At 48.5% G+C, this 25899-nt stretch overlaps 1 protein-coding gene across 3 annotated transcripts in view; it reads right to left on the reverse strand.

Annotated features, from left to right (window-relative positions):
• Positions 1 to 4866: 4866 nt before the first annotated feature.
• LOC144501185 (Na(+)/citrate cotransporter-like) overlaps positions 4867 to 25899 on the reverse strand; it is an 85091-nt gene continuing 64058 nt past the window's right edge. For all 3 annotated transcript variants that reach the window (XM_078224608.1, XM_078224611.1, XM_078224610.1), the window contains 4 exons: positions 19894 to 20006; positions 18132 to 18293; positions 8770 to 8907; positions 4867 to 6415 (listed from right to left, as the gene is read on the reverse strand). In XM_078224608.1, the coding sequence (XP_078080734.1) occupies positions 6290 to 6415; positions 8770 to 8907; positions 18132 to 18293; positions 19894 to 20006 (539 nt within the window). In that variant the 3' untranslated portion in view covers positions 4867 to 6289. The remainder of the gene's footprint in view (positions 6416 to 8769; positions 8908 to 18131; positions 18294 to 19893; positions 20007 to 25899) is intronic.

Raw genomic sequence — 25899 nt, forward strand, 5'->3', positions numbered from 1 at the left:
TTACTGTTGAACTACTTAAGACTACAAATACCTGAACAAGACCTTCAGAACGATGCCCAACACCTTACAACAGCTTTGACAAAGTAGATGCTGAGAGGATGCTTCCTGTTGGCTGGAGAATCAAGAACGCAGGATCATAGAATGAAGAGTTGGCCATTTAGCACAGAAAAACGTTGGGGGTGATTTTACCATCGCGTTGCACCCGTTTTCGGGCGGGAAAGTTGGTGAAGTCAGACGTGAGGTTGAGTAGCGAGATCCACGCCCACCTCCGCACCAGTTCCCCCTTTACCAAGCCCTGAAAATGGCCGCAATCGGGAACGCGCCCAAAACGGGCGCGACAGCCATTTAAGTTATTTGTATGCATTTCAATTCACTTAACGGACTGCATGCCCAGCTTTACTGGCACTTCCCCCTTTACCACCACATTCGCCCATTCGGCGCAAAACAGACATGTTCCTTAAAAGTCCGATTCGGGCGCTCCATCAGTGAGGGTTAGTGAGGAGAGAGTGCCTAGTGTCCGACGGCTCTCTGTTGCTTACGGGGGTCTTTCATTGTGGCCATTTTGTTTTTCGGGTCTGGGGACTCTGCAAGTGTGGGGGGCTGTTGCTCAGCAGGATCTCCAATGTCCGATTTGCAACATGGACCGGGTCTCAGCACTGACCTCGGGTCTTGTGGATGCTGCTGGGTCCTAGTGCACTCAGCACTCTGCCAGCTGAAGGATGTGCACAAAGCCCTTGAAATTGCACTGCTGCAGCCTCAGAACTTTTGACGGAGCTGTGATTCTGGGGAGCATGTGGGTGAGGATTAGAACATAGAACATAGAACATAGAACATTACAGCGCAGAACAGGCCCTTCGGCCCACGATGTTGCACCGACCAGTTAAAAAAAAAAACTGTGACCCTCCAACCTAAACCAATTTCTTTTCGTCCATGAACCTATCTACGGATCTCTTAAACGCCCCCAAACTAGGCGCATTTACTACTGATGCTGGCAGGGCATTCCAATCCCTCACCACCCTCTGGGTAAAGAACCTACCCCTGACATCGGTTCTATAACTACCCCCCCTCAATTTAAAGCCATGCCCCCTCGTGCTGGATTTCTCCATCAGAGGAAAAAGGCTATCACTATCCACCCTATCTAAACCTCTAATCATCTTATATGTTTCAATAAGATCCCCTCTTAGCCGCCGCCTTTCCAGCGAAAACAATCCCAAATCCCTCAGCCTCTCCTCATAGGATCTCCCCTCCATACCAGGCAACATCCTGGTAAACCTCCTCTGCACCCTCTCCAAAGCCTCCACATCCTTCCTGTAATGTGGGGACCAGAACTGCACACAGTACTCCAAGTGCGGCCGCACCAGAGTTGTGTACAGTTGCAACATAACGCTACGACTCCTAAATTCAATCCCCCTACCAATAAACGCCAAGACACCATATGCCTTCTTAACAACCTTATCTACTTGATTCCCAACTTTCAGGGATCTATGCACACATACACCTAGATCCCTCTGCTCCTCCACACTATTCAAAGTCCTCCCGTTAGCCCTATACTCAACACATCTGTTATTCCTACCAAAGTGAATTACCTCACACTTCTCCGCATTAAACTCCATCCGCCACCTCTCGGCCCAACTTTGCAACCTGTCTAAGTCTTCCTGCAAACTACGACACCCTTCCTCACTGTCTACCACACCACCGACTTTGGTGTCATCAGCAAATTTGCTAATCCACCCAACTATACCCTCATCCAGATCATTAATAAATATTACAAACAGCAGTGGCCCCAAAACAGATCCCTGAGGTACACCACTTGTAACCGCACTCCATGATGAATATTTACTATCAACCACCACCCTCTGTTTCCTATCCGCTAGCCAATTCCTGATCCAATTTCCTAGATCACCCCCAATCCCATACATCTGCATTTTCTGCAGAAGCCTACCATGGTGAACCTTATCAAACGCCTTACTAAAATCCATATATACCACGTCCACTGCCTTGCCCCCATCCACCTCCTTGGTCACTTTCTCAAAAAACTCAATAAGGTTAGTAAGGCACGACCTACCTGCCACAAAACCATGCTGACTATCACCTATCAATTCATTACTCTCCAAATAACTATAAATCCTATCCCTTATAATTTTTTCCAACATCTTGCCGACAACAGAAGTGAGACTCACCGGTCTATAATTCCCGGGGAAGTCTCTGTTCCCCTTCTTAAACAATGGGACAACATTCGCTAACCTCCAATCTTCTGGTACTATACCAGAGGCCAACGACGACCTGAAGATCAGAGCCAGAGGCTCTGCAATCACTTCTCTTGCCTCCCAGAGAATCCTTGGATAAATCCCATCCGGACCAGGGGATTTATCTATTTTCAGACCCTCCAGAATATCCTGCACATCCTCCTTATCAACTGTAATACTGTCTATTCTACTCCCTTGCAACCCAGTGTCCTCCTCAGCTATATTCATGTCCCCTTGCGTGAACACCGAAGAGAAATATTGGTTCAATGCTTCACCAATCTCCTCCGGTTCCACACATAACTTCCCTCTGCCATCTATAACTGGCCCTAAACTTGCCCTAACCAACCTTCTGTTCTTGACATACCTATAGAACGCCTTAGGATTCTCTTTAACCCTATCCGCCAAAGTCTTCTCATGTCCCCTTTTGGTGGTTCTGTGATTCTGGGGAGCATGTGGGTAGGCAATGGAGGGGGTCTGTGATTCTGGGGGGCATGTGGTTGGGGAATGGGGGTACAGTGTGATTCTGGGAGGCATGTGGGTGGGAACATAGAGCAAAGCACAAAGAAAATTACATCACAGGAACAGACCCTTCGGCCCACCAAGCCTGCAGCGACCAGGCTGCCCATCTGAATTGTAACCCCCTACCCTTCCGGGGACCATGTGCCTCTATTCCCATCCCATTCACATAGCTGTAAAGATGCCCCTTAAAGGTCACTATTGTTTCTGCCTCCACGGCCTCCCCCAGCAATGAGTTCCAGGCACCCACTACCCTCTCTGTGCAAATAAACATGCCTCGTACATCTCCTTTAAACCTTGCCCCTCATACCTAAAACCCATGCCCCCTAGAAGTGACCTCAAATTGAGTGGAGGATTGACAGGTGCTCACTTCCTGACTCCAGCCCGACCATGCTGTCGCTGACAACCCGCATCTCCCCTTCCCTGGACAGCTCCAGCACCCGCTCTTCAAAGGGGGTGAGGATCCAGAGGTCTGGCTCACCACCCTCTGTCTTCGCCCTCTCACGGGTGTTATGGTCGGCCTTCTCCTGTGGGGACAGAAGGAGCCATGAAAGAAATGATGGCGTGACCTGCAGAGTATCAGGTGGTGGGCCTTAGAGGGCAAGTGCAGTGATACTCTTGGCGGAGGGGAGCCAGGGGAGGGTAGGAAGGAGGTGCTTGGAGGTCAGGGGCTGGAAGCATGTAGGGTGCTCGGGGTGGGGTGATTTGAGGGAAGAGGCTAAATGGGGTTAAGCACTCACCCTTGCTGCCCGGATGAGGTCACTGACCTTCATGCAGCGCTGGGGCCAGTGCCCTGGCACTGACGGAAGCAGCAACTGCCTCCCAGGCCGCATTGCCATCAGCCCCTCCTGGGTCTGTGTCCTGTGGGGGGGCGGGGGGGAGGAGAGTGTCCCGCCTCTACTGCATTCAGCAGCCTCCCGAGGCAGCCTTCAGTGAATCTGGGGGCTGGTCGTTTTGTCATCTTTTCCCCGCACTGCCTGCCGAACCATCCTTGGGTTGTTATGGAGCTGCCCCTCCTTGGGGCAGATCAGCTGCAGGCAGTTTGGCAGAACATTCCAGCAAATTCCATGCAGTTTGCTTCTTAGCATTGAGAGGAAGGCAAGTGAGCACTTGCAGGTGTGCTGATGGGGGCGGGGTGGTGCATCAGTGCTTCGATGATGATTGGGGAGAGAGTGAGGTATCATACTGCCATCGGAGTCAGGGGGAGATGGGGGCCTTGTGCGGGAGGGTCCAGGGTGGGGGGGAGTGAAGGAGGGATCACACTGCCTGATATTGTGGGGGGGGGGGGAGGGGAGCGCTGCCACTCTGCCTGAGATCGGTGGGGGAAAACACACCCAGTTTCAAGTCTGCCCAGCACTTAGAATGAAAATGGTAACATAGGGCCCAGTGTTTCATTTTTGGAATTCTTTACCCCAAAGTGTCATGGACCTTAGCCAATGAGTATATTCCAGACAGACGTCGATCGATGTTTGGGCACGAAGAAATGAAGGGATATGAGATTGTGTGGGAAGATGGAGTTGAGGTACTGGATCAGCCAAAGGACGGCATATTGACACAGTGGTTAGCACTGCTGCCTCACAGCACCAGGGACCCAGTTCAATTCCCGGCTTGGCTCACTGTCTGTGTGGAGTCTGCACGTTCTCCCCGTGTCTGCGTGGGTTTCCTCCGGGTGCTCCGGTTTCCTCCCACAGTCCAAAGATGTGCAGGTTAGGTGGATTGGCCGTGCTAAATTGCCCCTTAGTGTCTGAAGATGTGTAGGTTAGGCATAAATACTTGGGGTTACAGGGATAGGACTTGGGTGGGACTGTTGTCAGTACAAGCTCAATGGGCCAAATGGCCTCTTTCTGCACTGTAAGGATCCTATTGAATGGCAGAGGCGACTGGCTGGATTGAATGGGCTTCCCCTGTTCCGATTTCTTGTGATTTTCAAATATTCAAGATGGGAAGAAATATTGCCGCCCTCGCCAAGGAGGATATTGTGTATGGGTCGGCTACACAGGCTGAAGGTCTTGTCTGAAACTGCTACAGTCCAACTATGGAATAATCCAAGGATTCATCAACAGCGAGGGAAAACAAAACTTTCAAACCACAGAATAACATCAGGCATATTTCAAAGTCAGATTTATTGAAAATGATTTCAATCAGTACAGGAGAAAGGGAGGAGGATACATGTCTCAGAGGAGATACTGATTGGGCATGAGAAAAGCAATGGATCGATTGTGAAGACAAAGGAGCCCCTTTATTTACCCTGGATTTGAGAACTGTCTTTATCGGAAGTTGAGCTGCTGAGACAGTGAGGGCCAATTCTGCACTCCGTTACAACCTGACAGCAGCTACAGATGAGTGAAGAGAATTGGAATGTTGGATGGTGATCAGTCCAAGTAGCCCCCTCGTTAAACTTCACTCAGCACTGGACAATGACAACTGGCATTTATATAGCACTTTTAATCCAGTTTATTATCTAGCAAATCCCTGAAATTGGGTGCGACAGCCTCCTCACTTGCTGAGTTCAAGGTGATTACTGGACCAAGGGCACTCCTCAGTAATCTGCAGCATTGTTTGTGGCTCTCCAGCTGTGTACGTTTTTGGTCACCGTGTTACAGGAAAGACATTGAGAAACTGGAAAGATTTATGAGGATGTTGTCAGGACCGAGTCATACGGAGAGGGGGGTGCGTGTATGGAATGAGCTGCCAGAGGAAGTGGTTGAGGCAGGTACAATAGCAACATTTAAAGAGCATTTGGATAAGTACCTGGATGGGAAAGGATTAGAGGGATGTGGGCCAAACACGGGCAATTGGGACCAGCTGGGAGGGCATCATGATTGGAATGGACCAGTTGGGCCGAAGGGCCTGTTTCCGTGCTGTATTGCTCTATGACTCTATGACTCTCCAGAAGTGTGGAAAGAGTTTGCACTGAGGCCCCAGCAATGGAGGTTGGCTGCACAGGGACCTTGACCTGTCCTTGGACAGAGTCAAACATTCCATCACAGTTCACAAACAAAACTTGACACCCAGCCACATGAGGAGACAATAGGCCAGAAAACCTTGGTCAAAGAGGGAGGTTTTAACAAGTGTGGCAGAGTGGGGGAGAGAGCTGGAGATGGAGAGGTTTAGCGAGGGATGTTCAGGGCTGAGGGCTCAGGAACTGAAGGCACTGTCACCAAGGGCGGAGCGATAGAAATCAAAGAGGCTCAAGGCACCAAAAGTGGAGAGTGCAGAGATCCCGGAGTGTTGTGGAGTTTGAGGAGGTTACAGAGATAGAGAGGAACAAGGCCATGGAGGCATTTGAAAACCAGAAACCCACAACAGGATATAGTGATCATGGATACGTTAACCATTTAATTAGCATACTTATTTCTGCATATTAAATTGTTTTTCCCACAAATCATCCTCAGTCCAATCACAATCCTCTGGAATCTGAATGTAAGCTTCATTGATTTAAATCATTGCGTCTAATCCTCAACTTTCTCTCTTTGTCACTTCAATAAACTCCAATATCGGCACCACAGACGGGACCCAACGCACTGTCATTCATGGGTGACATTAGCCCACTTGGGGAAGGTGTCAAGATTGAACATTAAACGGCCCCAGGTGTTGATGGCGAGGGTAACAGTGGCCACTCCGACTACGTTGAGCAGGCATCCAGCCCTGGCCTGTGGAATGATAGAAAATCCATTCAATCAATTCAGACTCAAATCTGTCCTCTCAAAGCCAGATGTGGAGCAGATACAGTCCCGATATCGTGAAGCATTGAGCTGACCCGTATCAGTTCAAGCCCTGGAGCCCAATAGAATGTAACATTGCATATACACTAGAACAGAAGGAGGCCATTCAGCCCCTCAGGCCATTTCACAGAAACAGGAGAAGGCCATAAAGGCCCATTGAGTCTGTTACACAGGAGCTGGAGGAGGCCATTCAGCCCCTCAAGTCTGATACACAGGAAGCCATTTAGCCTCTCAAGTCACAGGAGACCACTCAGCCCATTGTTCCTGTGTCAGCTGATTGATAGATTACTCCCATTTCTCTACCCATCGAATCCCGACAGTGTACCGACTGTCTGACAGAGTAACTTACCCAGGCCCTCTCCCCCACCCTATCCCTGTAACTCCACACAATACCCATGGCTAATCCACTCGGTGACACAGTGGTTAGCGCTGCTGCCTCACAGTGCCAGTGTCCCAGGTTTAATCCCCAGCTTGGGTCACTGTCTGTGCGGAGTCCGCACATTCTCCTGTGTCTGCGTGGGTTTCCCCCGGTGGTGCTCCGGTTTCCTCTCACAGTCCAGAAGATGTGCTGGTTAGGGTGCCTTGGACATGCTAAATTCTCCCTCAGTGTACCTGAACAGGTGCCGGAGTGTGGCGACTAGGGGATCTTCACACTAACTTCATTGCAGTGTTAATGTCAGCCTACTTGCGACACTAATAAATAAACTTTAAACTATCTAACCTACACTTCTTTGGACAATAAGGGTCAATTTAGCATGGCCAACCCACCTATCCTGCACATCTTTGGAGTGTGGGAGGAAACTGGAGCACCCAGAGGAAAACCCATGGAGACACGGGGGAAACGTGCAAACTCCACACAGACAGTAAGCCAAGGTTGGAATTGAACCCGGGTCCCTGGAGTGTGAGGCAGCAGTGCTCACCACTGTGTCACCCTGTAATCTCTCCCCATAATAGTAAATTATTTTGCTTCAAGTATTTACAATTATATAAATAAATAGTCTTTCCAGTGGCTGAAGGGTTCATTGTAAAATGGCACAGATGTTGATTGGCAAAAGAACCAGAACTTAATAAATATACGAAGGAGAAAACATTGCTGTGAAATGGGGGAGAGAGTGGGGAAGAGGCACTGACTGGATTACTCTTCTAAAGAGCCAGCACACACTCAATGGGCCAAATGGCCTCCTTCTCTGCTGTACTTTAATTCCGTTCTATAATTCATCCTCATTTCTTTTGAATGTTATTTTTGCATCTGCTTCCAGCATCCCTTCAGATTATAGCATAAGAACATAGGGATTAGGAGCAGAAGTAGGCAAATTCAGCCCTGCTCTGCCATTCAATCAGATCCTGGCTGATCTCTCCCTGGTCTCAAATCCGCCTCCCGACCCGTTCCCCATATCCCTTTAACCTGTTTCTTTAAAAATCAGAAAGATATCCAGCTCCTTCTTGAAACCATTCCAATGATTCAGACTCCCCCGCGCTCTGGGGCAGCGAGTTCCACAAATTCACCACCCTCGGCGAGAAGTAGTTCCTCCTCATCTCAGTTTTAAACCTACCGCCTCTCAGCCTGTACCTGTGACCTCTTGTTCTAGATTGCCCCACATGGGGGAAACATTTGGTCTACATTTGCTCTATCAATTTTATATCCCTCGATCAGATCCCCCTCATCTTTCTAAACTCCAGCAAGTATAAGGCCAAACTGTTCAATCTCTCCTCATTCGTTAACCCTTTCATCCCTTTCCAACTTGCGGTGTAACAAAATGTTTCCTCATCTCGTCTTTGGATTTTTTGCCAAATATCTTAACTCTGTCTCTCCCTGCTAACTGACCCCCCCCCTGCCAATGGAAACAGTTTCTGCCCATTTAATCAATCAATATTGTTCAGGATTTTGAGCACTTCTAACAAGTCTCCTCAAAAGCTCCACGTTCATGGGAAAGCAGAGCTGGTTTCTCCAGTGTGACTGAAGTCCGTCATCCCCAGAATCATTCTGGTAAATCTCTGCATCCTCTCCAAAGCCTTGACATCCTTCCTAAAGTGCGGCGCCCAGAACTGAACACCAGCTCTGACCAGTCTCTTGTAAATAATGGTTTAGCATTGAGTCCACCCTGACATTTAATTAGATCATGGATCATCAGATTGTGGCCTGAACTCTGCTTTCCTGCCTGCAAACGTCCCCCGCCCCCTTCCCCCCCCCCCCCCCCCCCAGCACCCCCACACACCTCACCCACCCCTCACCCCCTCCTCCCCCATAACCCTTGGCTCCATTCTCAATCAAAAACACTCACCATATCGGAGACCTTGAGGTGGCCAAAGGAGAATACAATGGCATTGGGGGGAGTGGCTACAGGCAGCATGAAGGCAAAAGAGGTGCTTAAAGTGGTTGGAATCATCACGTAGAGAGGATTCATTTGGATTGTGGTGGCCTGGAGCAGAAAGCAAAAGAGAAACAAGTTAGCAAGAGGGGGTGACATCTCCCATCAGTTTTGATTGGCTGAGATTAGCGGCTGAAGCAATGTTGCTCAGGGTAACACAGTTGAACCCAGGTTACACTGGGGTCATTATTGAATGGTGGAAGTTAATGGTTAATTCGCACAATCTCTTGTTTCGAATTGCTCTCTCGGGTGGGTGTAAGAGATGCCACGGGTGTTCTACTTCGAAGAAGAGCAAGGGGGATTAATCCCAGCGTCCCGGCCAATATCTATCACTCCATCAATGTCAGCAATGAACAGATGATCTGGTCATTCACTGTTTCTGGGATCTTGCTGTGCGCAAATTGGCTGCTGTGTTTCTTACACTCTACACTGCAACCACATTTCAAAAGTATCTCATTGGCTAAGACGTGACACCCTGAGGTTGTGAAGGAGCTATAGAAATGCAACTCTTTTAATCTCCTATTCCTGTAGCACCTTATTCAGAGTCTGAGGAGCAATGGGGCTACTTGAAGGTGCAGTGACCATTCTTACGTAGGTAATCAGTGCAGCTATTTTATGTACATTTTCCCCAAATTCCAATGGGTGAATTCTCCAGTTCAGCTGATTTGTGGAGTTTCAGATCCAGGGAGGAATTGTGGTCGGGTCACAAACCAAAAGCTTTATCTCCCTTTAAAGGGATCCGGTTGTTTGTTTCGGTAGATTGCTGATCTGGACCCTACATTCAAAGGTGAGACTTTGTTCATAGATTTCAATTGAAGGATTTAAAACAAAACATTCATTCTCAGGATGTGGGCATTGCTGGCTAGGCCAGTATTTACTAACCATCCCTATTTGCCCTTGAGAAGGTGGTGGTGAGCTGCCCTCTCAAACCGCTGCAGTCCATGTGGTGTAGGTATGCCCACAGCGCTGTTAGATAAGGAATTTGACCCAGCAACACCAGGAATGTCTTTTAAGTGAATATCCATTTGCTGAATGAGACAGCAGAAGAGAAATATTTCATTATGATACTGTCGTTCAGTACGCAAACTGGTTTCTACTCCTTCCTATCCAGAAACAGCCCTCCAACTGGGAAAAACCCAGCTCCTAAATGCAAGCTTCAAGGAACATCACCTGATCTCAATTTATTCTGAAACTAGTCCTGCTTAGTCTTAAAGGGACCTGCTTTTCCTACATTCCCGTAGAGGATGGGTCTCCTGTGGTTTCAGACCAATCACACATTAATCGATATGAACCCTTATCTATTGATGGAAATTGCAAGCTGGGCCCAGGATAGTCTGATTAACACATATCTGCAGTCAAAAACCCCGGGTGCCTAGGGACTCCTGTGATACTGCCCGTACCCCTTTCAGCCTGGCTGTCTGGATCTGTATTGAACGGTGCTTTCTGCCTGTGAGATGCCACACATGTTCCCCATGGCGCTCTAGATGGAGCTGCTGGTGTGAAGGTTAAAGCAAAGTAAAGTTTATTCATTAGTCACAAGTAAGGCTTACATTAACACTGCAATGAAGTTACTGTGAAATTCCCCTAGTCACCAGAGTCCAGCACCTGTTCAAGTCAATGCACCCTAACCAGCACGTCTTTCAGACTGTGGGAGGAAACCCACGCAGACATGGGGAGAATGTGCAAACTCCACACAAACAGTGACCCAAGCCGGGAATCGAACCCGGGTCCCTGGTGCTGTGAAGCAGCAGCGCTAATCACCGTGCCGCCCAATGCTACAGTGACTTTTAACATCACTGACATTGAGTTCCCTTCCAGGCTACGTTCCCAGCCTAAGGAGCCACAGGTTGTGCAGGTGGAGAGCACAAGCGGCAGCCCCCATAGAACCACAGAATCCCTATGGTGCAGAAGGAGGCTATTCGGCCCATCAAGTCTGCGCTGACAGCGAAAAAAAATTTCAGTGTCGCATTCCCTGCTGTGGGTGAATCGACCCTAATGTCTGGCCCTTCCACGTGTTCCTCATACCCACAGGCCTTTGCTTTATACGTCCTATCTTGCAAAACTTTCTTTGTGCGAACCCACCGATGAGTTCAACAGAACTCCCACCCACCTGACGAAGGGGCAGCCTGTTCCGAAAGCTCGTGGCTTTTGCTACCAAATAAACCTGTTGGACTTTAACCTGGTGTTGTTAGACTTCTTACTGTGTTACCTGTCAGGGCTGATCCTCTCAGACCGCTGTTCTCTGTTAACACAACTTCGGTCACAGATTCATGACTTTTTCCTGGGTTCACGAGCGCTCACTGACTCATCGTCAGAACTTAAACCTCGCTTTTTTGGCTTTCATCTTTCCACCCCATTTTCCCAATCTATAGCTTTCGCTTTTTGCCCTTGCTCTTGGACATTGAGCCAGTGCTTATATTTTCCTGAGACTTTTCCTGCTTTCCCGATTTTAGTGGCATCCCTCCACTCACTTGACCCTTCGGGTCTGCATGATACCACTGTGCCTACTTTGGGTAACTGAATCTTTGAGGTAACATGTATTAACATACAGTGAAAAGTATTGTTTCTTGTGCGCTATACAGACAAAACATACCATTCATAGAGAAGAAAACGAGAGAGTGCAGAATGTAGTGTTACAGTCATAGCTAGGGTGTAGAGAAAGATCAACTTAATGCAAGGTAAGTCCATTCAACAGTCTGACAGCAGCAGGGAAGAAGCTGTTCTTGAGTCGGTTGGGACGTGACCACAGAGTTTTGTATCTTTTTCCCGACGGAAGAAGGTGGAAGAGAGTACGTTCGGGGTGCGTGGGGTCCTTAATTATGCTGGCTGCTTTGCCGAGGCAGCGGGAAGTGTAGACAGAGTCAATGGATGGGAGGCTGGTTTGCGTGATGGATTGGGCTACATTCACGACCTTTTGTAGTTCCTTGTGGTCTTGGGCAGAGCAGGAGCCATACCAAGCTGTGATACAACCAGAAAGAATACTTTCTATGGTGCATCTGTAAAAGTTGGTGAGAGTCGTAGCGGACATGCCAAATTTCCTTAGTCCTCTGAGGAAGCAGAGGCTTTGGTGGGCTTTCCTAATAGTGTCAGCATGGGAGGACCAGAACAGGTTGTTGGTGATCAGGACACCTAAAAACCTGAAGCTCTCATCTATTACTGCATGATTCCGTTCAGAGACCATTGGTGAATGAGCTCTCCGCTGCAGTGTGCATCACCACAATATTTTCACACACGTCTGGGAACTCATTTGCAAATTCACGCCCGTTGTCTGTCAAGAATTTAGACGGTGCCCCCAATCCTGTTCCAATCCAATAAGTCAGAATTTTGTCCACAATAGTCTTTTTATCTTAAGCTGTAAATCACCGGAGATATGCTAAACCGGGTGGCCATGTCCACGAAATGTAGTAAACAGATGCCTTTGTCCCAAATCTTCAAATCCATCGTCACTACATCGTTGAAATCCCGGACTAATGGTAGACTCACGACTGGATGTAGAGGTGTCCTTCTATATTTTGCATAAATCTCACATTGAGCTGATATTTGCTCTATGAGATCATTATAGCCTTTATCCACCCTTATTGATAAATACATGTATGTGAAAGCCAAGTGAGTATTGGATTGGTTGTTGATTGAATAAGCTACCACCACTCTTGGAGTATTGCTGACTACCATCTGATACTTATCCACCTGTGTGATAGAAGGTTATCCAAGGATGTGCAGGTTAGGTTGATTGGCCATGCAAAATTACCATTTAATGTCAGGGGATCCAGCAGGGTAAATACCTGAGGTTACGGGGATAGGGTCTGGGTGGGGTTGTTGTTGGTGCAGACTCGATGGGCTGAATGGTCTCCTTCACTGTAGGGATTCTATGATTCTAGTCACCATCCAATCCTGTGTTTAATTAGGCTATTGAGTTGGACAATCAGCCATGATCGTGATAAATGGCGGAGCAAGCTCAAAGGGCCAAACGGCCTCCGCCTGCTCCTATCTCACCTTCTATCCAAGCATAACTGCATCCTGCAGCAGTGCTCCCAGTCTCCCTGCTGCTTCTGGAGTTTCAAAATAATCGTTTTGTCCATCAAGCTGTTGTCTGGTGCATCATGAATCCTTTGGTTAGACATTTTTGGTTTACGTAAGGGAAGGCAATAATGGCCTGACCTCAAAAAACATAGATCAACACATCCTCCAAATACCACAGCGCTGTTGTGCTTCAAATCTATAGTCATCTGGGCTTTTTTCATGGCAGACCTGCTTAATAACAAAGGCATGTCACTTGAAACAACATCTGTACTAATGAACAAGCTGATTCGTACAGGGGAGTACCACCCTTTTGGAAGGAGTATTATCATCTCCACATCGAAAACAGGTGGAACTGTCACATTCTTTAACTTTCTTTTGCTCTTTATGATCAAGGGACCCTAAATAGTGATTTAGCCAATCTTTGCCACACACAGTTGATGTACATCCACTATCCAAAACCGCACAGTTGAAAGTCTATCATCAGCACACTCATTATTGGGCTCAATGTTTCTGTGACCAGAACAATGCCTTCATGGTCCTTATCTTCATCACTGTCAGTTTCTGTTTCGTGTGTGACTTCAAGGACACAATTTCTTCTCCACTATGTAGTGATAATGGGGAATCACATTGAAAACAGCGATTCACCACTCCTTTACCATTTCTTCGATTTAAACATCTTTTATCACCCTCCCATGTGCGTCTTCTTTCTCCATGATCAAACCGGTGATACCTGGTTTCAGTATCAGTTATATCAGTGTCACTGTCTCTGTTTGGGGGCCTTTCTACACCATTCGGTCGAGCGTGCAGGTGAGCTACCATTGACTCCTCTACTCTGGGGCGCTATGGCGTTCCGATCTGAATTGAGAAAAGTGGCAGGGAACGATTGTTTCCCGAGAATCTTTTTTAAAGATGTTACCATTTGATCAAAGAGGGGCTCTGTTCCCTTAAATTGTGCTCCAGTCAAGACTATCCATCCGAGATAGACATGCGCAGTCCAACAACTTAAAGGCCAATACCACACCTGGAACCTCCAAACTAAATTTCATTAGCCTGTTACAACCCTTACCAAAATCCATGATAGATTCCTTCGTGGACTGATTTTCATGTCTTCTAATCCTCTCAAAAATCACCCACCCTTCATGATTCTCCATAAACTCATCTTTTTGATAAAGCTTATCTAGATATTGCAACAGAAACTGTAACCCTTCTTTATCCAGGGCATCTATGAAATAGAAATAGAGGTTTACAGCATGGAATCAGGCCCTTTGGCCCAACTTGTCCATGCTGCCCAGTTGTTACCATTAAGCTAGTCCCAATTGCCCACATTTGCCCCATATCCCTCTATACCCATCTTACCCATGTAAGTGTCTAAATGCTTTTTAAAAGACAAAATTGTACCCGCCTCTACTACTACCTCTGGCAGCTCGTTCCAGACACTCACCACCCTCTTGAGTGCATTGACCTATGAAGGTGGCAGGACACATTGAGAGAGAGGGAGAAGTTAGAAAAGCGTGTGGGATCTGGGCTTTCAAAACACAAGGACATGGAGTACAAAAAAGTTATGCTGAACCTTTATAAAGCAGTGGTTAGTGTTACAATCGCGGCTGATGTTACTACCGGACAAGTCAGATCCCAGGGTGGAACCCGGCTTGATAGATCCAGGGGGTGATTTTCCCCCAAAAAACGAAGCTCCCAACTTCCCAACTTTATTGGGGCGAGCTTAGTTGGTTGAATTTCCAGCACTCTGTGCATCACAGAGTCCGCCGGGGGATTCACACCGAGAGTGGGTTGGGGGGTGGGGGGGTGGTGAAGAGCGGTTAATCCCACCCGAGAGGCCAGCATCGGTGCACTGAGTGGGCCACTGTGCATGTGCCAGTCTCCCAATGGACTGGCCCTCCCACCGCCAGCCTCCTGATGGCTTCCCCAAACTCCCACCACCCCCCCACCCCAATTGCTGGCTCAGACACCCCCCCCTCCATGATGCCTTCCACAAACACTCTCCCGATCGCTGGCCCCGACACCCCCCCAACCCCCGATGGCCAGCTCGATCCTCCTGAACCTGAACCTCCTGCCCCCAACCTCCTGGGGGAGCCTCAATGGCCTCTGCCTCCACCAGCAAGGCCATCACACCTGGTCCCTGGTGCTGGGGACCAGCGTTAATCCCCGCTGGTGAGAACCCTCCCTGCCAGGGTGGGAAGCATTAGCAAGTCCGGACGCTAATGACATTCAAATGTCAATTTAAATATGGTAATCAGCCTGGCACTGTTTCCCGGAACGAGGCTGATTACGCCATTAAAAAATGGCCTGGGAAAGTCACGACCGGCAGCCTGCGGCGCTACTCGAGCAGTGCAGCGAGCCAGGAAAATTGCTCCCACTAACTTTTATTTTTGTTTCGAAACGTGGAGAGCAGCTACTGAACAGAGTCACAGGAGTCCGATGCCAGAAGGATAAGACATCAAACAAAAGTATATTATTCCTTCACTCCAACTTACCTTTAGGGATATATTCGTAATGATAACACAAGTTACAAAACCAATTTATTCTCTAATGTACACAATAAGTACACAGTTCCAGTAAACCAATAGGTGACCTGTAGTCAAACACACCACACTAAAACCATGTGACAGATTCTACCCAGGCAACTTCTACCAATTGCTCCTTAATTTCCTCAAGACACTTGTCACACTGTGAGTCAACTTGTCTCACGGGAACTCTGACTTTTACATGAAGATTTTCAATCTGTGCTCTCGAAGAACACATCTTGATATCCTTCTCCAAACAATGCTTTCTCTCAAATGTCTTCACAAGGGATCCATCTCCAGAATTTCAACCTCTTCTACCCATGTTTCTCTGCCCTGGAGCGACATGGTGCATTCAAGCTCCATTCTCTGCACAGTCTCCCAGATACCCAGCCATGCTAACAGAATGGCACTACTTCACAGCTCTGTGGTCACCATCTTTACACCTCCTTGGGTCTCTGCCTTCTCACAAGCTCACATTATCCTGGTTCTGTACTCTGCCACTGGCACCAGTCTGACTACCTGCCGCCAGCACTGCTGTCCAGCTCCGATTCCCGCTGCCTGCCATCAGCACTGCTGTCCAGCTCCGATTCCCGCTGCCTGCCATCAGCACTGCTGTCCAGCTCTGATTCCCGCTGCCTGCTGCCAGCACTGCTGTCCAGCTCCGATTCCCGCTGCCTGCTGCCAGCACTGCTGTCCAGCTCCGATTCCCGCTGCCTGCCGCCAGCACTGCTGTCCAGCTCCGATTCCCGCTGCCTGCCATCAGCACTGCTGTCCAGCTCCGATTCCCGCTGCCTGCCATCAGCACTGCTGTCCAGCTCCGATTCCCGCTGCCTGCCGCCAGCACTGCTGTCCAGCTCCGATTCCCGCTGCCTGCCGCCAGCACTGCTGTCCAGCTCCGATTCCCGCTGCCTGCCATCAGCACTGCTGTCCAGCTCCGATTCCCGCTGCCTGCCATCAACACTGCTGTCCAGCTCCGATTCCCGCTGCCTGCCGCCAGCACTGCTGTCCAGCTTCCAGTCCTGCTGCCTGCCGCCAGCACTGCTGTCCAGCTTCCAGTCCTGCTGCCTGCCATCAGCACTGCTGTCCAGCTCCGATTCCCGCTGCCTGCCATCAGCACTGCTGTCCAGCTCCGATTCCCGCTGCCTGCCGCCAGCACTGCTGTCCAGCTCCGATTCCCGCTGCCTGCCGCCAGCACTGCTGTCCAGCTCCGATTCCCGCTGCCTGCCATCAGCACTGCTGTCCAGCTCCGATTCCCGCTGCCTACCATCAGCACTGCTGTCCAGCTCCGATTCCCGCTGCCTGCCGCCAGCACTGCTGTCCAGCTCCGATTCCCGCTGCCTGCCGCCAGCACTGCTGTCCAGCTTCCAGTCCTGCTGCCAGAAGAATTCAGTGCTTCACTCCTTAGGGGAGATAAAACTTGGCTTTGCACCCTATTGAACACTCCCTCCTGCCTCTTTCCTCGCTCCTTCAGCCAGCATTCATTCTGTTCCTAACATCATTGCTACATTTCATTTTCACAGAGTTTCCTTAATGTGATGGAATATTCTCCAATTGCCTGGGTGAGTGCGGCTCCAACAACACTCTAGAAACAACACCATCCAGGACAAAGCAGCCCCGCTTGATCGGCGCGCAAATGACCATCTTCAACACTCACTTCCTCCACCACTGTCACACAATGGTATAAGTGTGAACCGTGCACCAAATGCACTGCAGCAACTCACCTTCCAAATCCACAACTGCTCCCATTGAGGACCAGAGCAGCAGATATGTGGGAACACCATCACCTGGAGAATCTGCTCCAAGTCACTCACCATCCTGACTGGGAAATATATTGCAATCAAAATCCTGGAACTCCCTCCCTAACTGCACTGTGGGTGTACCTACACCAGGTGGACTGCAGCGGTTTATGATGGCAGCTCACCCTCACCTTCTCAAGGACAATTAGGGATGGACAACAAAGGCTGGTCTCGGCCCACATTCCAAAAACACACAACAGTTGGATGAGAAGTTTGATTGGGTTCGTACTAGCGATGGATTTAGATTAAATGGGGCCTTTTGGCCCATTTGATCCTCACCTTCCAGAAAACCAACCATTACCGATTCCCCTTTAAAGGTTTCAACATTCACTTGAACATGTTGACATGTCCTCTACCAAATGACAGCACATCTGACAATGCAGCACTCCCTCAGTACACCAGCGCCTGGGTTATGTGCTCAAGGTCTGGTGTGGGCCTCAAACTCACAACTTGGTGACCACAAGGGGAGATGGTGGAGGTGTGGTAATGTCACTGAACTAATAATCCAGAGTGAAAGGCTAATATTTTGCGGGGGCGGGGGGGAGGTCACGGGTTCATATACCATCCTGGCAGTTAGTGGAATTTAAATTTAATGAATAAATCTACAATTGAAGGCGAGTCTCAGTAAGTGACCATGAAACCCTCACCGATTGTTGCAAAGACCCATCTGGTTCACGAATGCCCAGTAGGGAAGGAAATCTGCCATCCTTACCCGGTCTGGCCTACAGGTGACTCCACACCCACAGCAACTTGGTTGACTCTTAAATGCCCTCTGAAATGGCCAATGTGCCACTTTGATCGGTTAGGGACAGCCTTGCCAGCAGCAACCACATCCTATGAAATAATTTTTAAATACCTTCACAGGAAGCTCTCACCCCGCCCCCTCCCCATTTCATCCCCAATAACACGGAGCAACAGAAAGAAATCAAAGGCGTACCATTGAAGCCAGGATAGGGAGGAAGAGTGTGGCTGTAGCTACGTTGCTGGTGCACTCTGTGAAGACTGCGATCACCAGACACAAGGTAACAACAATGGCCCAGTGTGGGATGTTCTGCAGGGGGAGTAACTGATAACCCAGCCATCGGGATAGACCGGACACCTGGAAAGGAAAGGGGGGAGATTTGATTTCTGACAGTGTTTTTGTTCATGTCCAGTCCGTAAGTGTGTTCCTGAGCTTCTGCTTACTTGTCAATCCAATTCCTCAGTCCATTTCCAAACTTATGGTCCAAAGCCTTTGCTCTATATTGACCATGTAGTATAGCAGGGAACATATACAGCCCCCCACCCAGACATGTCAGAGATTGCAGCTTTCATCACAACTCCATCATATGAGGAATGGTTGAGGACTCTGGGTCTGTACCCGTTGGAGTTTAGAAGGATGAGGAGGGATCTTATTGAAACTTACAGGATACTGCGAGGCCTGGACAGAGTGGACGTGGAGAGGATGTTTCCACTAGTAGGAAAAACTAGAACAAGAGAGCACTACCTCAGGCTGAAGGGACGATCCTTTAAAACAGAGATGAGGAGGAATTTCTTCAGCCAGAGAGTGGTGAATCTGTGGAACTCTTTGCCGCAGAAGGCGGTGGAGGCCGGGTCATTGAGTGTCTTTAAGACAGAGATAGATAGGTTCTTGATTAATAAGGGGATCAGGGGTTATGGGGAAAAGGCAGGAGAATGGGGATGAGAAAAATATCAGCCATGATTGAATGATGGAGCAGACTCGATGGACCGAGTGGCCTAATTCTGCTCCTATGTCTTATGGTCTAATTTGTACTTTCTTGAGTTCAGGTGATTGAGGGATTATTTGAAGTGGTTTCAAATCAAAGAGAATTAACAGATTAAGAGAAACTATTTCATCTGGTTGTGGGGTGAGGGGGTGGTGGGGATTCCAGAACAAAGGCGGGAGGTGGGGGGAGGCGGGGGAGCAGAGCCTTGAAATGAGAGCCAGGCCGTTCAGGGGTAATGTCAGGAAGCAATTCCTCACACAAAAGGGACTGGGAATTTGGAATGCTCTTGAAATTGGGAGGAAATCAATTGGAATTTCTAAGACTGAGATGGAATGGATGATTGTTGGGTACGTGTATGGGGTGAACACATGAAGGTGAGGGACAGATCAGACCACTGAATAGCAGCATGGGCTCCAGAGGCTGAATGGCCTCCTCCTGTTCCCAGTGGTCCGAGATGTTCTTGCTGTGCCCACAATGCCAACTTTAAAGGAAAATGGCAGACCAGCCCAGCCAGAGGTCATCAGTTCCCACGACATGGATGTGACAGAACCATTTCACACAGAGAGTTGTTGTGATCTGGAAGGTGCTGCCTGAAAGGATGGAAGGAGAAGATTCAATAGGAACTTTCACAATGGAATTGGATAAATCCTGGAAAAGGAAACACTTCCAGGATTCTGAGGAGAGAGCAGGCAGGGATGGAAATAATTGGATGTCTCATTCGCAGAGAGAGCCAGCACACACACACACACACACAGACACACACACACTCTCTCACTCACTCACACACTGGCTCTCCGACTGTATTGTGTGTTTCTACTCTGAGATGTTTCACTTTTATCTGTCAGGGTGGAGTGCCAAAATGACCCAGATCAGCTTGGATTGAACTGGTCATGAACGTGGTGAGTTCAGTCCCAATATTGGCTTCCCTCGGTTCACTCCAGGCTTTCTAGATTCCTGGCAGCCGGTGCTTACCTCACAGCCCTTCGCCAGAGCAAAGCCTCCTCCCAGCAACAACACCACGCTCCAGGGCAGCTTACGTTGGACGGTCGTCCAGTTCAGGAGTTTCTTTATGGGCCGGTTTCCCACTGGCATTTCAGAAAGAAAGAATCTCATTATCATTCATCTCCAATACAATCATTCCTACACAGCAATTGGCTGAAATGCCTTTGACACCGGATTGCTAAGTTAGCAACAAAGATGCTGACAGTCAGGTCAAAGGGCGATGGATGGAGCACTGGGACAGACAGAGTCTTTTCACCTCAACCCATGTGGGTTCAAATGCAGGCCAGGTTACAGGAGGAACATCAACCACTTAGTGTCAGCTGTGAAAATGTGAAGCTGATTTGCGCAGTTTCAATCCACCCCGAAAGAGTCAGAGCGTAAAACTGGCTGTAGTTTGTGCAGAATGGCCACACTGTTATCATAGCTGCTGCTGCTCTGAGATTGAGGGAACAAAACAGCAATTTAGATAATGAGTACCAGTGCAAAGTTTTAAAGCTTATTTATTAGTATCACAAGTAGGCTTACATTCATGCAATGAAGTTACTGTGAAAATCCCCCAGTCACCACACTCCGGCACCTGTTCGGGTACACTGAGGGAGAATTTAGCACGGCCAATGCACCTAACCAGCACATCTTTGGACTGTGGGAGGAAACCGGAGCACCCGGAGGAAACCCACGCAGACACGGGGAGAACGTGCAAACTCCACACAAGACAGTGACCCGAGCCGGGAGTCAAACCTGTGAGGCAGCAGTGCTATCCACTGTGCTGCCCGCAATGTGACTGGAAGGGATAAAACATACAATCGTTAGAGTGCACCAGCCAGAGATTACACAAAAGAGAATGCTTCTGATCTGAATGTATGTCGTATTCATAACAAAAGGGATTAATTGTTAGTACAGATAGAGAAATACATTTGTCTGGCCTGGCCGGCATGAGAGAGACAAGGTAGGACAGAGCACCCAGGAAGACATAAATGGGGCATGTTTAGGAAAGGAATAATCATAGATGACTTTAATCTACCGTTAGATTGGATTAATTAAACTGGCAAAGGCCTCCAGGAAAAGTTCAGAGGGATAAATCCTTAGAGCAGTATGTATCCAAGCCAATCAGGAAGCATCTATCCTAGACCAGGTATTGTGCAATCAGACAGGATTAATCAATAGTCTCATGGTAAAGGAGCCCCCAGGTGACAGTGATCATAACGAGCATGTTCAGTTTTAAAGTGAGAAATGTGGATCCGTGACTAGTGTTTTAAACCTAAATAAAAGTAATGAGCGTATGAAGGCTGAGCTGGCTATGGCACAGTGCAAAACTAGATTAAAAGGCAGGGCTGTAAAGTTGCAGTCAGACATTTAAGAAGATATTTAATAACTCCCAACAAAGATTTATCCCAGTGAGAAACAAAGGCTGTTTGAGAAAGATGCATCATCCGTGGTTGAATCAGACAGTTATGGATACTATTAAATTGCAAGGAACACTGTACAAATCTGCGGAGATTAATGCTCGGTCGGAGGATTGGACAGATTTTAAGAAACAGTAAAGAATAACTAAACAAAATAGAGGCAGAAAGAGTTCGAGAGAAATCTAGCTAGTAATATAAAAATAGATGAGAGTTTCTACTAGTATTTGAATAATAAAAGAGTAACTAAAGCCAATGTTAGTCATCTAGAGAGAGTCTGGGGAATTTATAATGAAACCAAGGAAATGGCAGTGATATTGAATAGGTATTTCTGCATCTATCTTCACTACAGAAGACTTCAAAAACTCCCAAAGATACCCGAAAATCCAGAGGTGAAAGGGAGGGAGGAACTTAAAAACAATCCCCATCACCAGGGAAAAGGTGCTGGGAAAACTATTGGATCACAGGCAGACAAGTCCCCAGGACCAGATGGCTGTATTTTAGAGTCTTAAAAAGAAATGGCTGCAGAGATAATAGATGTATTGGTTATAATCTTCAAAAATTCATTAGAATCTGCATGGTCCCGGGGAGTTGAAAAATAGCAAATGTAAAATCTTTATTTAAGAAAGCAGAAAACTATAGGTTAGTTAGCTTAATGTCTGCCAAAGGGCAATTGCGAGAATCCTTTATTAAACAGGTTCTAACAGAATACTTGGAAAATCAGTCAAAGCTATTATGGCTTTTGTATTTAACTAATCTCTGTCTGTGTGAGTTTGTACATTCTCCCCGTGTCTGCGTGGGTTTCCTCCGGGTGCTCCGGTTTCCTCCCACAGTCCAAAAGACGTGCTGATTAGATGCACTTACCCAAACAGGCGCCAGAGTGTGGTGACTAGGGGAATTTCACAGTAACCTCATTGCAGTGTAAGCCTTACTTGTGACTAATAAATAAACTTTTCTTCTTAATTTATTGGAATTTTTTTGATTCAGTCGCATTCAAGGTGGATAAAGGGGAACAGGTAGATGTAGTGTATTTGGACTTCCGAAAGGCATTTGATAGGACGCCACATTAAAGGTTATTACACAAGATGGAACCACATGATGCCTTCTTCTTCTTGGGCAGTCCCTCGGGGTTGAAGATGACTTGTTGTTACACTAAGAATGAGTTCTCAGGGACTGAAGAGTCTATAATGCGTGACCTACAGTCTCTGTCACAGGTGTAGGTGCTTGGAGGAGGGTGGGTGTGTGCCCAGGCTGGCACACGCTCCTTTCCGCAGTAGATGCCCAGGTTGCCACATGCTCCTTTCTGCTGTGGGTGCCCAGGCTGCCACATGCTCCTTTCCGCTGTGGGTGCCCAGGCTGGCACACGCTCCTTTCCGCTGTGCATGTTTGGCTTCAGCTTGCCTTCAAGTGATGAAACTCAAAGTGTTCAGCTCCTTCACGGAGTTTCCCCTCCCCCCGCTCTTCGGGTGGTCTTGGGCCAGGGATTCCCAGGTGTTGGTAGGGATGTTGCACTTTTTCAAGGAGGCTTTGAGGGTGTCTGTGTGGGGTTTCCTCTGCCCTCCCAGGGTTTGCTTGCCATGTCAAAGCTCCAGAGTCTTGTGTCCGGCATGTGGATGATGTGGCCCACTCAGTGGAGCTGATCGAGCGTGGTCATTGCTTCAATGCTGGGGATGTTGGCCTGAGTGAGAACATTGACCTATCACACCTGTGGGGGTGGCACGGTGGCACAGTGGGTTAGCACTGCTGCCTCACAGCGCCAGGGACCCGGGTTCAATTCCCAGCTTTGGGTCATTGTCTGTGTGGAGTCTGCACGTTCTCCCCGTGTCTGCATGGGTTTCCTCCGGGTGCTCCGGTTTCCTCCCACAACCCGAAAGACGTGCTGGTTAGGGTGCATTGACCCAAATAAGCACTGGACTGTGGTGACTAGGGGAATTTCACAGTAACTTCATTGCAGTGTTAATGTAAGCCTTACTTGTGACTAATAAATAAACTTTAAACTTTATCCTGCCAATGGACTTGCAGGAACATGTGGTGGCAGCATTGATGGTGCTTCTCCAGGGTTTAGTGGTGTGCGCTGTACATAGTGCATGTCTCTGAGTCATATAGGAGGTTGCGTATTGGTACTGCTCTGTCGACCGTGAGCTTGGTGCCAGGTCTGAGACCCTGCTCTTCAAACAGTCTCTTCCTCGGGCAACGATGCCTGTGCTGGCACACTGAAGGCACTGTTGAACCTCATCATCATCGTCTGCCATTGTGGACAGTAGGTTCCCAAGGTCTGGTCCAAGGACTCATGATGGATTTTGATAACTGGAGGAGTGGCACTGCTGTGTGGTGGGGGCAGGTGGCTAGAGGACTTCACTCTTACAGATGTTTAGTGGAAGGCCCATGCTGTTGCACGCCTTGATGAAGGTGTTGATGATGACTTGGAGCTTGGCCTCCCGAGTGTGCAAAGATGCAAGCATCGTCTGCATACTGTAGTTCAGTGACAGAGGTTGGGGCGGCCTGGGGATCTGGCCTGTAGGCAGCGGAGGTTGAACGGACTCCCATTTGTTCTGTAGTTTAGCTCCACTCCAGTAGAGAGCTTGCTGAGGGTGAGGTGTGGCATTACAGCAAGGAAGATCAAGAAGAGTGTCAGTGCGATGACACAGCCTTGCTTGACCCCAGTCCAAACATGAATTGGGCCTTTGGTGGAGCTGTTAATCAGGATCACGGTCTGCATGTCATTGTGAAGCAGGGGGAGGATGGTGACAAACTTTTAGTGGCAGCCGAATCGAAGGACGCTCCATAATCCCTTGCAGCTGACAGTGTCGAAGGCCTTTGAGAGTTCAAAGAAGGCCATGTACAATGGTTGGTGCTATTCCAGAATTCCTCCTATAGTCGCCATGTGACAAAGATCATGCCCCCATTGCTGCTCTCTCTCTGTGAATGTCCCCATTGATAGAATGGTTGATGAGGGAAGGGCCGTGGATGTCGTCTATATGGACTTTAGTAAAGCGTTTGACAAAGTCCCTCATGGTAGGCTGGTGAAAAAGGTTGGATCTCAGGGATAAAGGGGGAGGTGGCTAGATGGGTGGAGAACTGGCTTGGTCACAGAAGACAGAGGGTGGTAGTGGAAGGGTCTTTTTCCAGCTGGAGGCCTGTGACTAGTGGTGTTCCGCAGGGCTCTGTATTGGGACCTCTGCTGTTTGTGATTTATATAAACGATCTGGAAGAAGGTGTAACTAGGGTGATCAGTAAGTTTGCGGACGATACAAAATTGGCAGGACTTGCAGATAGTGAGGAGCATTGTCAGAGGCTACAGAAGGATATAGATAGGCTGGAAATTTGGGCAAAGAAATGGCAGATGGAGTTCAATCCTGATGAATGCGAAGTGATGCATTTTGGTAGAAATAATGTAGGGAGGAGCTATACGATAAATGGCAGAACCATAAAGGGTGTAGAAACGCAGAGGGACCTGGGTGTGCAAGTCCACAGATCCTTGAAGGTGACGTCACAGGTGGAGAAGGTGGTGAAGAAGGCATATGGCATGCTTGCCTTTATAGGACGGGGCATGGAGTATAAAAGTTGGAGTCTGATGTTGCAGATGTATAGAACGTTGATTCGGCCGCATTTGGAATACTGCGTCCAGTTCTGGTCGCCACACTACCAGAAGGACGTGGAGGCTTTGGAGAGAGTGCAGAGAAGGTTTACCAGGATGTTGCCTGGTATGGAGGGGCTTAGTTATGAGGAGAGATTGGGTAAACTGGGGTTGTTCTCCCTGGAAAGATGGAGGATGAGGGGAGACTTAATAGAGGTGTATAAAATTATGAAAGGCATAGATAGGGTGAACGGTGGGAAGCTTTTCCCCAGGTCGGTGGTGACGTTCACGAGGGGTCATAGGTTCAAGGTGAAGGGGGGGAGGTTTAACACAGATATCAGAAGGACATATTTTACACAGAGGGTGGTGGGGGCCTGGAATGCGCTGCCAGGCAAGGTGGTGGAGGCGGACACACTGGGAACGTTTAAGACTTATCTAGATAGCCATATGAACGGAGTGGGAATGGAGGGATACAAAAGAATGGTCTAGTTTGGACCAGGGAGCGGCACAGGCTTGGAGGGCCGAAGGGCCTGTTTCTGTGCTGTATTGTTCTTTGTTTGCTCCTCTCTCTCTGTGAATGTCCCCATTGCTCCTCTCTCGCTGTGAATGTCCCCATTGCTCCTCTCTCACTGTGAATGTCCCCATTGCTCCTCTCTCACTGTGAATGACCCCATTGCTCCTCTCTCTCTCTGTGAATCTCCCCATTGCTCCTCTCTCTCTGTGAATGTCCCCATTGCTCCTCTCTCTCTCTGTGAATGTCCCCATTGCTCCTCTCTCTCTCTCTGTGAATCTCCCCATTGCTCCTCTCTCACTGTGAATGTCCCCATTGCTCCTCTCTCTCTCACTGTGAATGTTCCCATTGCTCCTCTCTCACTGTGAATCTCCCCATTGCTCCTCTCTCACTGTGAATGTCCCCATTGCTCCTCTCTCACTGTGAATGTCCCCATTGCTCCTCTCTCACTGTGAATGTTCCCATTGCTCCTCTCTCACTGTGAATGT

Source organism: Mustelus asterias, chromosome 12, assembly GCF_964213995.1.
Source record: "Mustelus asterias chromosome 12, sMusAst1.hap1.1, whole genome shotgun sequence".
NCBI lineage: Eukaryota > Metazoa > Chordata > Chondrichthyes > Carcharhiniformes > Triakidae > Mustelus > Mustelus asterias.